We start from the raw sequence: 14,600 nt of genomic DNA, 5'->3' as shown, positions 1-14,600 counted from the left end.
CCTCACCTTGTACATAAGGATGTGTTAAGGTAACTTGCAGGGTGTGTGTGTGTGTGTATATAATATAATATAATATAAAGCAAAAGAGTTCAGGGGTATGTGCACTCTCACCACCGTCCTGCAACTGCAAGGGTGCTTTTAAAGTAATGTAATGAAGCAGCAGAATGAAGCACTCACTGGACTCTGGACATCTGTGAAAAAAAGAATAATTTATTTGTGACGTTTCGAGACCTCAAACCGTCCCTTCTTCTAACAACCCAACAGTGAAAATGAACAAACTTATAAAGGCCTGTAAATCCTCCCCCTTTCTAATTGGCCAATCAAACAAGATTGTGTGCACACATCAGAGGAACCTAACAAAAAAGTGGCCCAACTATGCAAAAATTATATCGTTGCTATATAAATGCCCATTAGCAAATACTGGGCTACTATAAGTGTTGCATAAAGTGTTAATAAGAAAAAACCTGTTACAAAATACCAACAGTGATGCGTGATCACTAACCATAATGCCGCCTACCAACCAGCTACACACATCAAACAAATGCATGTGGACCAAACCACAATGTTAAGCAACTCCTAGGGTCTAGTTCAACCGTGTCTCCTTTTTGTATGATCATAACTGCAACTGTCACCAGTCAGGCCGGTCTCCGTATTTGTCGTGTATAATCATGCCAACCACTATCAACAAACAAGTAGGACCGAATAGTACCGCATCCCTCAAGGCTCAACACATCATACCTCCGCATGTGCTACTCCATACTCTGTTCAATCCTCTAACACAAAAAGGAAAAGATCAAAAGGTGAAAATCACCACAGATAAATCCTTATCAGGGGGCCAAAACAGATCGCCCAGAGAACACCGCCCCCCTGCGATCTCATAGGTCACCCAGGCACTCCTATTATAATGTCAGAAGATCGATGTTCTGACCGTTTCAACAAAAAATTCACTGTATTATTGCGTACCACCCTTTGAAATTGTGCCTTAGGTATGTTCTTTACCAGGGCTGGTTGATGACAGCTAGTGGCATGGAGAGTTGAATTCCGGTCTGTGCTTTTTCTAAAGAGAGTAGAACCAAATGTCCCATTGACTTTAAATACTCTTACATCCAGATAGTCAACGGAGTCGAAACTTGTCACATATTGAAATCTGATAGTGCTATCTAATGAATTCAATAAAGCAATACAATCTGTGACTGTAAATCATCTTGCCAAATAAGGAACAAGTCATCTATGTATCTACGATAGAACTTAATGGCTGGAATCTCATATACTTTCATGTGTAGTGTCTCATACTCAGCCTAGTAGAGATTAGCCAGCGATGGGGCCACATTGGACCCCATCGCTGTTCCAGCTATTTGGAGATAGAATCTATTATCTATACGTTTCAGTGAGTGACTCATGAAATGATGAGTGCCTTGTGTTATATATTAACTATATATTGAAGAGACAGAGGAGTTGAGTTCCCCTGACTATCACGTTACAGTGAATGACTCATGAAGCGATGAGTGCCTTGTTATACATTAATTATAGATTGGAGAGATAGAGGGGTTGAGTTCCCCACAGTAAGTATTTTCTAATTTTTATTTTTTGTTATTTTATTGATAAATACGATTTCACTGTTAATATAGTGTAATGGTCGGCTGTTGAAGCACAGTATATGTTGGAGATTGGTGGGGTAGGATATGATAGTGATTATGCTTAGTACACAAGGAGGTGTCACTTTTGTGTTTTGAGTGGGAGTGGTGCCCTACACTGTGTGACACTACATACTGGTTCTATACTCTGTGATGAACCTACATGGCTTGACATCACGGTTAACTTAATAGTGGGCGTGTTTTTTCGTTGCTGCCCCGGCGTGTACACAATGGGTGGGTTTTCGATTATGTGTTAGCCGTTGAATCCACAACGGGATACATCATGATGAGCAGGTTGTGGCATGTCAGTGTGTTGATTTTTGTGAGGTGGGCTACTGTAGTGAATTTTTTTGTCAAAACATCGATCTTCTGACATTATAGTAGGAGTGCCTGGGTGACCTATGAGATCGCAGGGGGGGCGGTGCTCTCTGGGCGATCTCTTTTGGCCCCCTGATAAGGATTGATCTGTGGTGATTTGCACCTTCGATCTTTTCCTTTTTGTGTTAGAGGATTGAACAGAGTATGGAGTAGCACACGCGGAGGTATGATGTGTTGAGCCTTGAGGGATGCGGTACTATTCGGTCCCACTTGTTTGTTGATAGTGGTTGCCATGGTTATACACGACAGATACGGAGACCGGCCTGACTGGTGACAGTTGCAGTTATGATCATACAAAAAGGAGACGCAGTTGAACTAGACCCTAGGAGTTGCTTAACATTGTGGTCTGGTCCACATGCATTTATTTGATGTGTGTAGCTGGTTGGTAGGTGGCATTACTCACGCCCACATCTGAGTTGTTAGTGGTTACCATGGGGATATAGTACGGATTCGAAGACCGGCCTGATTGTTGTCGGCTGTTGTTATGACCACGCAAACTGGAGGTGGGGTTGATTGAGATCCAATCATGTGTTTGATAGTGCGGTCTGGTCCATTTTACATGTAGCACAGGGGCACTCAACTCTTGGGGGAGGACGAGTAGGATGTGATCACGCATCACCGTTGGTATTTTGTAACAGGTTTTTTCTTATTAACACTTTATGCAACACTTATAGTAGCCCAGTTTTGCTAATGGGCATTTATATAGCAACGATATAATTTTTGCACAGTTGGGCCACTTTTTTGTTAGGGTCCTCTGATGTGTGCACACAATCTTGTTTGATTGGCTAATTAGAAGGGGGGAGGATTTACAGGCCTTTATAAGTTTGTTCATTTTCACTGTTGGGATGTTAGAAGAAGGGACGGTTTGAGGTCCCGAAACGTCACAAATAAATTGCTCTTTTTCACAGATGTCCAGAGTCCAGTGAGTGCTTCATTCTGCTGCTTCATTTTATTTATATATATATATATATATATCTAAAAAAATGAGAAAGAAAGCGCACAAAGGCACCTACATAGTGCAAATCAATTTAATTTAAACAATAATACAGGGGTATATTAAAACTGCTCCCCGTAGGGTATCTACTCACAAGAGTCAACCTCAAACTTGTGAGGTATGTTTGAGCATGTAGTTTGAAAGTTCCGCTCAGAACCGCTTGCTATGAAAGTGCTTAATCAAAGAAGTCAGGACAAATCCAACCTGAATGCCGGGTGTCGCTGTCTGTAACTCGAGATCTGGACAAGTATTTCTCCCGGCCTCTTATTCCACTCACATCCCTTTTTGGTAGGAGTTTTTTTGGAGTACAATCTTTCTTGAGCAAAATGGTCCGTGCAGATACAAACACAGCTGATCGCTGTTTCACAAAGACAGACGCAAGGTGGGCGTGGCCTTACGCGTTTCACGGTTGTGTCACCGCTTCGTCAGAGGAATATCCACGCCCACTGGAAGCTTCCCTTAAATACGTTCTTAGTCAATGTAGACCGCCCACCTAAGCGTCTCATTTTAAAATCGGTCATGCGAATTTGTAATCCTGTTATATTATGCGATGGTCATATCTGCGCTCACATTTAGGAAAATGTGAACCACCACAATTATAATATTAACTAAACATACAATAATAATACAAAATTCATTAATATTATTAAATAATTTTAAAAAAGGTGAAAAGAAGATTTCCTTACTACTTTACAAAAAATGTGTTTGAACCTTAATGTTAGTTACATTTCTATATATAATTAATATAAAATTTAAAAATTATATTTAAAAATAAAAGGATACTCTACTGAAGTAATTGAACAGAGTCTGAATAAAACAAGAAAACTCGATAGGAATATTCTTTTAAAAGGTAATGAGAACAGAAAAATTTCCACGTCAAAAAAGAGAAATAATTTATTCTTAACTAAATATAATAACTCAGCTACTGAAATAGAAAGAATTATTCGCCGATACTGGTATGTCTTAAAAGAAGATCCAGTATTAAAAAATTTATTAGAAGATAAACCGCTTTCATAGCAAGCGGTTCTGAGCGGAACTTTCAAACTACATGCTCAAACATACCTCACAAGTTTGAGGTTGACTCTTGTGAGTAGATACCCTACGGGGAGCAGTTTTAATATACCCCTGTATTATTGTTTAAATTAAATTGATTTGCACTATGTAGGTGCCTTTGTGCGCTTTCTTTCTCATTTTTTTAGATTTCTACCTTACTCCGTGAGATTCCGGAGGATTAATAAGATACAGCAGCCGACACCTACAATTGATCTGCACTATTACGTGGGATCCAACCAACTTATCCTTTTTATTGTGATTTATTATCTTATCATTATATATTTTATTCTGTTAAATATTTTCAATGAATCAATATTATTTGATTATTTGAATGTTTTGATTTTGGCATCATCCAGATATTTACATTGTATTTTATAAAAAAAATAGGTTTATTTAGAGCGCAGTTCTGTGTTTTGAAAGAGAGGTTTTTTAACCCTTTGACATACACGCTTTTTTTGTTTCATATATATATATATATATATATATATATACATATATATATATATATATATATATATATATATATATATATATATATATATATATATATATACACACACACACTAAAATGGGTGGAGCCATAATATGAGGGGCAGGGCTAGTGCTCCATCTTCAAAAGTCACCAGCCGCCACTGAGTTCCAGTCATTTTTATTAAGATCATTTATGAATTCAATAAGATTAATTTCAGTGTCCTCACAGGAGGAACACGTCATCTATAAATCTTACCCATAGTGCTATTGAGGACTCAAATTTACAGTTTAGAATGCATTCCTGTTCCGATTTGCCTAGGTACAGGCAGGCATATGTAGAGGCACAGCAAGTCCCCATGGCTGTACCTAAAACTTGTTCGTAACATTTGTTTTTTAAATAAAAAATAATTTTGACAAAGAATGAAGGATAAAAGGTCTATGACAAAATTAGTGTGGTTCTCATACTCCGGACCTCTGTGATCCAAACAGAATTTGAACGCCTCTATCCCTTTCCTAATTGTAAATATTGTAGATAAATGTTGCGGTTAGAATAATGTAACAAATCATTATGCAAACAACCAATGATATTATGTGTATAAACAATATTTCACCAAAGGTAAATAAGAGGCTGAGTCTCACAACACTTTTAAAAGGTAAGGAGGAGTTCCTCCAATCAGATTCAGCCGGATAAAGCCTTGTCTATGGAAGGTGAAACGCACGTAGCTGTTTGCATTGGTGATGTCAGCTGCTCACCGTCGAAGATTTTCACAGCTCGCTGAAGTAAAGGATCCCCTGTTTTCTCTTAAAGGCGTGTTTCAACACTAAGTGCCTTTACGGAATCAACTATTGCTGGACTACCCAATAATAAGATCCACTTGCTGTATGGTGAATCACACACCCGGAAGACTAGCCTGGAGGTGTACTGAATACCGTGGAACCTGAGTGGTACTGTGAGTATGAGTTTATGGGCTGTAAAAATAGCAGCACTCTGAGGCTCAGAGGAGGTATGTGACCTGGTTTATTTTTAATTTACGACATGACATTTGTGGATTATTAAACATCAAAGCTTAATCACAAACAATCAAATTGTAAGAAAGGGGTGTGGTGTTACCAACAGCTGGTCTACATACCTGGGAATACAAAATATTGCTATATATGTTGCGACATGGATGGAATACTGTGTCTCTGACACTTGGTCACAGTAAAACACTTTCTATGCTCATATTATTGAAGCTCATTTCCAGCCCTCATATGTCACTAACAAGCTAGAATCTAAGGTTTTACTAATTTGAGGTGAATCAGTGATTGAGCAGTGGTCCAACCTAGGCCCGGAATTACTCACACTCTGCTCTGTTAGCTGTGCTCGAGGGTAGACATGAGAAACACTGCCTTCTTTTATATCTCAACAATAGATATATCAGGGAAGAAATAATTAATGCCAGTCCCTGGAGTACCCCTTGCTAATGTCCCCAGTACCCTCAGGGGAACACGTACCACAGGTTCAGAAACTAGGGATTAGAGGATGTAACAGTTTAATTTTAAACACATAGTATTGTAGGATTGCTAAGCATAAAATTAAATGTTCTAATGAATAAAAGTAGGTCATTTAATGTCTTTTATGGTCCTTGAAAGTAAAATACCAAGTATTAAGGAACCGTTAGTTTTACTAATTGTTCTAGGCTACAAACGAAAGTATAAAATAATCAGTTTACTTACAAACACAATCGTTTTTGCAATTCTGTTCATCCTGAGACATTTCTGCCTATACTTTTCTTGATGACTTCTTTTTAGCAAATTTTTATTCCTTGCCTTTAAATCTTGATATGAAGAATGGAAGGGAAAGGCTGGAGACTGATTCATGGTTCCTAGAATAAAAAAAGAACAGATGTATATTACACCACCTAGCGAGAACACATAATGTTGTTTTTCAGTTTCAAATGAAAAACAACATTCATTACAGTTGTTTTCCTATTATATATTAAAGGGACAGACTAGTCAAAAATAAACTTTAATGATTCACATAGGGCATGCAATTTTAAACGACTTTCCAATTTACTTTTATCATCAATTTTGCTTTGTTCTCTTGGTATTCTTAGTTGAAAGCTAAACCTAGGAGGCTCATATACTAATTTCTTAGTCCTTAAAGGCCGCCTCTTATCTGAATGCATTGACATTTTTTCACAACTAGAGGGAGCTAGTTCATGTGTGCCGTATAGGTAACATTGTGCTCACGCCTGTGAAATAAGGGGGCAGTCTGCAGAGGCTTAGCTACAAGGTAATTACAGAGGTAAAAAGTATATTAATATAACAGTGCTGGTTATGCAAATCTGGGGAAGGGGTAATAAAAAGGGATTATCTATCTTTTTAAACAATAACAATTCTTTTGTAGATTGCCCCTTTAAAGGGGCATAATAGCAAAAACTAAAAATGCACATGAGCAGAAAGTGTTTGAATGTACTGGGTATATGTGCATATGGTCTGCATATTCACATACACTAAAAACCACTGAAACAATGATAGCTTACACATTAGAAGCATTTGTTGCAAACACACTCATGTATATTTCAGTTTTGACTACCATGATGTCCCTTTAAGTATCATCATCTTCCAACTGGGCCTCAGTTTAAGAACCAAGTACAATCTGGGTGAAGAGTAGTAGATTATACACCAGCACAATATGCTATAAATGGACCTTTCTATGCTGTTAATTCAATATATAAAGCAATTGATTTATCATAGGTATACGCTTTGTATTCTCACCTTCTATTGACAACCTAGACATGACTATAGCTGTAAAAATAAATCAGAACCATATAAAGGCAAATAAAGTTGCAATCTGCTTTTTCCTCAGAACAGTCCTTTGTTTCTTCCAAATATTGCTGGTGCGCAAACCCTAAACTAATAAATATTTATGTACATATACAAGAACTGAACACTTCACATTGCGGATCTACCTAAGGTTTATTTTATCCGGCACATAATAAAAGCATAGCTCTAGTAGAACATGAACAGTCTTCAATCATCGTTATATCTGCTGTACATTTGCTACACCAATGTTTCTCAACGTTTTTATAGCAAGTACCCCTGTAGGCATACATTTGATTTCTTTGTACCCCAACTGTAGCACAAATATTATTGATCTTTTACATAAGCAAAAATGGAAATCATGTGTATCACTTGATTTCACAATCTTGTATCAGATATATTAATGATGTGTGTTTTATGTTTTCCAGGAATTTAACATTTGCCAATATTACACCAGAGGATAATAAACACATAAAACACAGATATATAGTCCATTGATATTAAAAATTATATCCAATTAATGTGCCTCTTACATTAATAAAAAAAATAAACTATTGTACATGATGAGAAAAGTAATATTTATGGTACCATCTTTCTATTTACTTTTTTATTTTTTCCAATTATTTTTATTGAGGTTGTTATAAACATATACAGTGTATATACAATTGCCAAAAATTGAGTAGTAGAGACGTTGGAATACAATTCACAGTAATACAACAATGTATAGTCTTTTAAATATATATTCAAAATGAAATAGGCAGAAATATCAGTAACCTCATTTTTATAATTATATATACCTCTTTTGAGATAAGTAGGCCACTCGTGGACCGTGGTAGAGTATAAATATGCAATGGAGGTAAGTGAGTTGAGTCTATAGCCACTTTTGGGCTGCTTAGAATATAAAACATTAAATATATATATCAACCACAAATTATATAAAGAGTTTCAGCCATAATGAATACCATTTCTATCTTCTGTAAACATATGAAGTACACTCATCAACAAATCATCACCATCTAGAGCAATACAAGTGATCAGACATATCCGTACAGTTACTACCAGAAAAGCATCAATGATATAATAAATCTTTTATCAATCTGTCTACTCTGTTCCAGTACAGAAAATGAATTATTCACACTTAAAAGTTTATTTTATAACTGGAAATTTTTAAGATCACTAAAATAAAATATAGTTGATGAATGAATGAATGAATTAGGTTGTTGTCATGGAAAGAGAAAATAAATTTCCATCTTTCTATTTTTAATAACCATTTTATTCACAGTTTATCTGTCTCATTTTACTGCGGCATACTTCAGTATGATGCACTTTACTTATTTCACAGTGGCACATTTATCTGGCACTTGTCTCTGTGTCACTTGGTCACAGTAATACACTTTTTCTGTTCATACAAGTGAAGCTCAACTCCAGCCCTCATATGACACTAACAAGCCAGAATCTAAAATTAACAATTTGAAGTGAATCAATAATTGAAGAGTGGTCCAACCTAGGCAGGGAAATACACTCTGCCCTGTTAGAAGTGCTCAAGAATAGAAATTAGAAACACTGCTTTCTTTGATACGTCATGTTTACAATAACTACATCAGGAGAGAAAAAAATAATGAGAGCCAATCCCTGGAGTAACCCCTTGCCAATACCCCAAGTACTCCCAGGAGGTATACATACCACAGGTTGAGAAACTAGGTGCTAGACTGCACCTTAAAAAAGGTGCAGAATTTGATCTGACTACCTGTGATCATTAAAGCGCCCAGCTACTCCAGAATTTTTTTCTCAACTGACTTTATTTATAAATTTGAATGTTACAATATGGGAGACGCAGCTCCCCAATAGTTACAAAGTTTAGTCAGCAGATTTTACATGATAACATTGTGGAAAGAGTAACAAAAAAAACCATTTGTTTATGATTAATATAGATATCAGTTACATGTTGGTTGTATAAGAGTTTGGCGAAACTTAGAATTATAAAAAGTAACTTCGTATTGATGTTGAAGGTGAGAAAAAAATAAGGAAGGCAAGAAAAGGATAAGAGAAGACATTCTGTTCAAGATCTTTTTCTATAGCTATGTTTTTGAGACATCATGGTTATACCATGTTATAGATACTTTTTAACTACACATATATCATTTTATTTTGGGGTTACCCCTTACTCGTTGATTCCACAAGATTCATTATTATTTACAATAAAGGCTGTTGTATTTGATTGTCAGGTATATGGGTTTTGTTTTTGAGGTATTGTTCCCATGTGTTTAACATTTCTGCATAAACGTCCATTTTGGGGGTTTTCAAATTATAGTATTCTTCAAGTTCTAGAAACTCTGAAACACGACACGTCCACATAGTCAGGTTTGGGGCTTCTTTGCTTTTCCAATTTTTGGCTAATAGCCTAGGTATTTTATACTGTAAGTCTTAACACAGAATAGTTTTAAATAAGGTTTGTGTTTGATTTTAGGGGGTTTGTGTAGTAGCCATACCAAAGGGTCTAGATTAAGTTGAATATCTAGTATTGTTTCTATTTCTGTTATAATCATTCTCCAGAAATTTTGAACCGTGTTACACCACCACCACCACATGTGTGCCATGTTAGTAACTTTATGACCACATCTCCAACATTGATCTGATTTATTATGGAAGAGGCGGTGAAGTTTATTGGGAGTTAGGTACCATCTGTGTAGGAGTTTAAAATTTATTTCTGATAAGGTTAGTGATATTAATGTTTTGGATATATTTTGGAAAATAGTGATGCTTGTTTGTGAAAGGATAATTATTCCCAGGTCATCTTCCTATTTTCCTAGGGGGGTGGGGGTGGGGGGGAAGCCAGGTGGATTAGTAGTTAGTATTTTATAGATAGTCAAGAGAGTATGGGTGATTGGTGGGGTTTTCAATGTTTGTTAATGGTCTAACCATGTTTCTGGAGTGTTCGTGTTGACTAATATAATGGTGTACTCAACTTTTATCTATGAGGTCCGATTGTGAAAGTATCTTTTCCCTAGATGTTAGTATGTGAATAGTGATATCGCAGATAAGTTTGTTTGGAAGGTCCGTTAATACATTAGGTCCTATTGTGAATTGTCCATTTTCTATAAGTGAGGTTAGGGGGGAGGGTTTAGACGATATGTTAGTGTGTTCGTGTAGGATGAGTTCCCACATGCGGAAGGTTTCTACTATCAGCGGGGAATTATTTATTGTTGTGTCTTTATTTCACTGTGCTCCAGCATAATCTCCTTAAGTGGGATTGGTCGGTGATTGAATCTTCTAAATGCACCTAGCGTTTGTGGTTGTAGTGTATATGCCAATCAACTATTCTTTGAAAAAAAGATAGCTTGTCTGTATACCAGAATTGTTATTGTTTTAAAAGATAGATATTCCCTTTATTACCCATTCCCCAGTTTTGCATAACCAACACGGTTATATTAAAGGACCAGTCAACACTATACAGAACAATAATACAAATATTCCTTGTGCTAAATTAAATGTTTCTAACAGTACCTTATCATTTTTATGTCATTTTCCCCCCTCAAATTAGTGTTTTAAATTTTTGGCCGCTTTCCCTGTCCTCTTTGTCACGTGTTTGTCATTTTCGAATGAAAAATGCATATACGTATATGCATTTTTCATTCACGTCACATCGGCATTGCGCTTCTTTAGTGGAGCAGTGCACATAAAATGATGTGCACTGTCCACAGAAGCAGAAGAGCGCCTGCGTGTAGAAGCAGAAGAGTGTGACACAGAGCTGCCTGACTTCCAGCCTGCTTGTCAATGTAGCAGGTGAGATGTGCGGCACTTCTATTCTCGGTCTGTCTGTTTAGAGAACTTGGCACTAATATATATACACATAGGGTATAATTTGTTTGCGCTTCTTCTGCTTAAACAAAGAAAATTATATTGATCGTAGGAAACTGCATTAAAATAACAAAACGTTACTTGGCACTAATATATATATACACATAGGGTATAATTTAATGCTTAACTATATGAATGTGAACTAGCAAGGATGGGAATATGTAGACGAGATTATAATAATATGTTTTAAACACAAATCTGTACCAAATGACTGCCTAAGATTCCTAAGAAAGTGTGTGTGTATGTGAGAAGGGTCATATACCTTTAGTGTGCTTGTAATAAAGGTCACATAACAGTTGCTAACCGGTAGTTCAAACATATATCAGTTTTAGGATATGAAGCCTGTAATTGTTAAGTTTACATCTGCAATGTGATATCACTCTATACCTGAGACAATCCTTCTGAAAAAAAATGAGATTTTTTTATTCTAAAAGCAAGTAGGGTGCTTTCTAACATCATCTTTCTAAGGGTGCAAAATGACATGCTGGGTAACAAAGGATTGTAATGTACAAAAGAAAAGTACAAATGTATGTAGCAGGGTTAGCCAATAAAAGTATTTTGTATTTTCCATCTCTTCTTTTATGCTAACCCTGTTGCATATCTACAAATAGAAGACCGCAATTGCATGCAGAGATTTAGCGTTTATTATTTACTCCCTTTGCATGTAAGGCTTTGGCTTAGAAAGGTTTAGCTTTGAAGAGGCAGTAGGGTGCTTGAAAAGGATTTTGCACAGATAAAAATAGCCTTACATGCAAAGGTGGAAATAACAAACGGAAAATCACGTGCACATGCAAGGGGGGGGTCACGTGCACACTCCGGGGGCTCACGTGCACACTCACATGCACACAATGGGGGGGGGGGGGAAATGCAAATAGGCTAATCTTGGATTGGAAGATAAAATTTGTCACTCACAGTGAGCCCATCCTCCTCTAGGCGTGGGAGGTGGACAAGCCTCAGAACAATTGGTAAAACAGACAGGAGAAAAGTAAGTTTTATAATAATTTTACTATCTAAGTTTTTATTTTGAATGCTCATATACATTATAAACTTAATCCTCTATGTGGCTGTATATTTATTTTGGTTTTGTGCTGTGTTGACTGGTCCTTTAATATACTTTTTACCTCTGTGATTACCTTGTATCTATAAGCCTCTGCAAATTGCCCCCTTATTTTAGTTCTTTTGACAGACATGTAACTTAGCCAATCAGTGCCCTCTCATAAGTAACTCCATGTGTGTGAGCAAAACGTTATCAATATGGTACACATGAACTAACGCCCTCTAGCTGTGAAAAACTGTCAAAATTCCCTGAGATAAGAGGCGGCCTTCAAGGGCTTAGAAATTAGCATATGAGCCTATCTTGGTTTAGCTTTCAACTAAGAATACCAAGAGAAGAAAGAAAATGTGATGATAAAAGTAAACTGGAAAGTTGTTTAAAATTGCATGCCCAATCTGATTCATGGAAGTTTAATTTTTACTTGACTGTCCCTTTAATAACAGTTGACAAACCTGCTTCATGTGAATTGCATCCAACAAATTAAATATTCTAAAAAAGGACTAAAATTATTATTGGCATTATTTAATAAGAATACTTTTAAACTAAGTATCCAGCCCACACATCCATTTAAATTCTCTTTGCAATCATCCCAGGCTTTATTTAACCCCTTAGATACCAGGAATTTCAGGAAACAAAAAAACTTGCCCAGGGAATTTTTTAGCATTTTTAATTATCACTCTGTTAAAAAGTAAATTTATGCTTACCTGATAAATTAATTTCTTCTATGGTAAGACGAGTCCACGGATTCATCCTTACTTGTGGGATATTATCCTTCCTAACAGGAAGTGGCAAAGAGCACCACAGCAGAGCTGTCTATATAGCTCCTCCCTTAGCTCCACCCACCAGTCATTCGACCGAAGGTACAGGAAGAAAAAGGAGAAACTACAAGGTGCAGAGGTGACTGAAGTTTAAATCAAAAAAATATAATCTGTCTTAAAGTGACAGGGCGGGCCGTGGACTCGTCTAACCATAGAAGAAATTAATTTATCAGGTAAGCATAAATTTACTTTTCTTCTATAAAGGTAAGATGAGTCCACAGATTCATCCTTACTTGTGGAAAACAATACTAAAGCTACAAGACACGGATGAACGGGAGGGACAAGACAGATGGTTAAACAGAAGGCACCACTGCTTGAAGAATTTTTCTCCCAAAAATAGCCTCCGAAGAAGCAAAGGTATCAAATTTGTAAAATTTGTAAAAGGTATGAAGCGAAGACCAAGTCGCAGCCTTACAAATCTGTTCAACAGAAGCATCATTTTTAAAAGCCCATGTGGAAGCCACCGCTCTAGTAGAGTGAGCTGTAATTCTTTCAGGAGGCTGCTGTCCAGCAGTCTCGTATGCCAAACGGATGATGCTTTTCAGCCAAAAGGCAAGAGAGGTAGCCGTAGCTTTTTGATCTCTACGTCTTCCAGAATAGACAACAAAGAAGATATTTGACGGAACTCTTTGGTCGCGTGCAAGTAAAACTTCAAAGCACGAACCACATCCAAGTTGTGCAACAGACGCTCCTTCTGAGAGGAAGGATTAGGGCACAGAGAAGGAACAACAATTTCCTGATTGATATTCCTATTAGTAACAACCTTAGGAAGGAATCCAGGTTTGATACGCAAAACCACCTTATCAGCATGGAAAACGAGATAAGGCGAGTCGTATTGCAATGCAGATAGTTCAGAAACTCTTTGAGCCGAAGAGATAGCAACTAAAAACAGAACTTTCCAAGATAGAAGCTTAATATCTATGGAATGCATAGGTTCAAACGGAACCCCTTGAAGAACTTTAAGAACTAAATTCAAACTCCATGGCGGAGCAACAGGTCTAAACACAGGCTTGATTCTAACTAAAGCCTGACAGAACGACTGAACGTCTGGAATATCTGCCAGACGTTTGTGCAGTAGAATTGATAAAGCATATATCTGTCCCTTTAAGGAACTAAGCTGATAGCCCCTTCTCCAATCCTTCTTGGAGAAAGGACAAAATCCTAGGAATCCTGACCTTACTCCATGAGTAGCCTTTGGATTCGCACCAATAAAGATATTTACGCCATATCTTATGATACATTTTCCTGGTGACAGGCTTTCGAGCCTGAATCAAGGTATCTATGACCGACTCCGAGAAACCCCGCTTGGATAAGATCAAGCGTTCAATCTCCAAGCAGTCAGCCGCAGAGAAACTAGATTTGGATGCTGGAACGGACCTTGAGTCAGAAGGTCCTGTCTCAGGGGGAGAGACCATGGAAGAGATGACATGTCCACCAGGTCTGCATACCAAGTCCTGCGTGGCCCGCAGGTGCTATCAAAATCAGCGAAGCTCTCTCCTGTTTGATTCTGGCAATCAAACGAGGAAGGAGAGGAA

The 14,600-nt window shown here is 37.2% G+C and overlaps 1 protein-coding gene across 1 annotated transcript in view; it reads right to left on the bottom strand.

The window, feature by feature from the left end:
- Positions 1 to 14,600, bottom strand: part of TBRG1 (transforming growth factor beta regulator 1) — a 62,893-nt gene that overhangs the window by 27,926 nt on the left and 20,367 nt on the right. The window contains exon 2 of the mRNA XM_053690964.1: positions 6,247 to 6,395. Within this exon, the coding sequence (XP_053546939.1) occupies positions 6,247 to 6,395 (149 nt within the window). The remainder of the gene's footprint in view (positions 1 to 6,246; positions 6,396 to 14,600) is intronic.

The sequence above is a fragment of the Bombina bombina genome, chromosome 8 (assembly GCF_027579735.1).
Source record: "Bombina bombina isolate aBomBom1 chromosome 8, aBomBom1.pri, whole genome shotgun sequence".
Taxonomy (NCBI): domain Eukaryota; kingdom Metazoa; phylum Chordata; class Amphibia; order Anura; family Bombinatoridae; genus Bombina; species Bombina bombina.
Note: the sequence above shows the minus strand (reverse complement) of the source record. Positions and strands in the feature narration are given on the sequence as shown.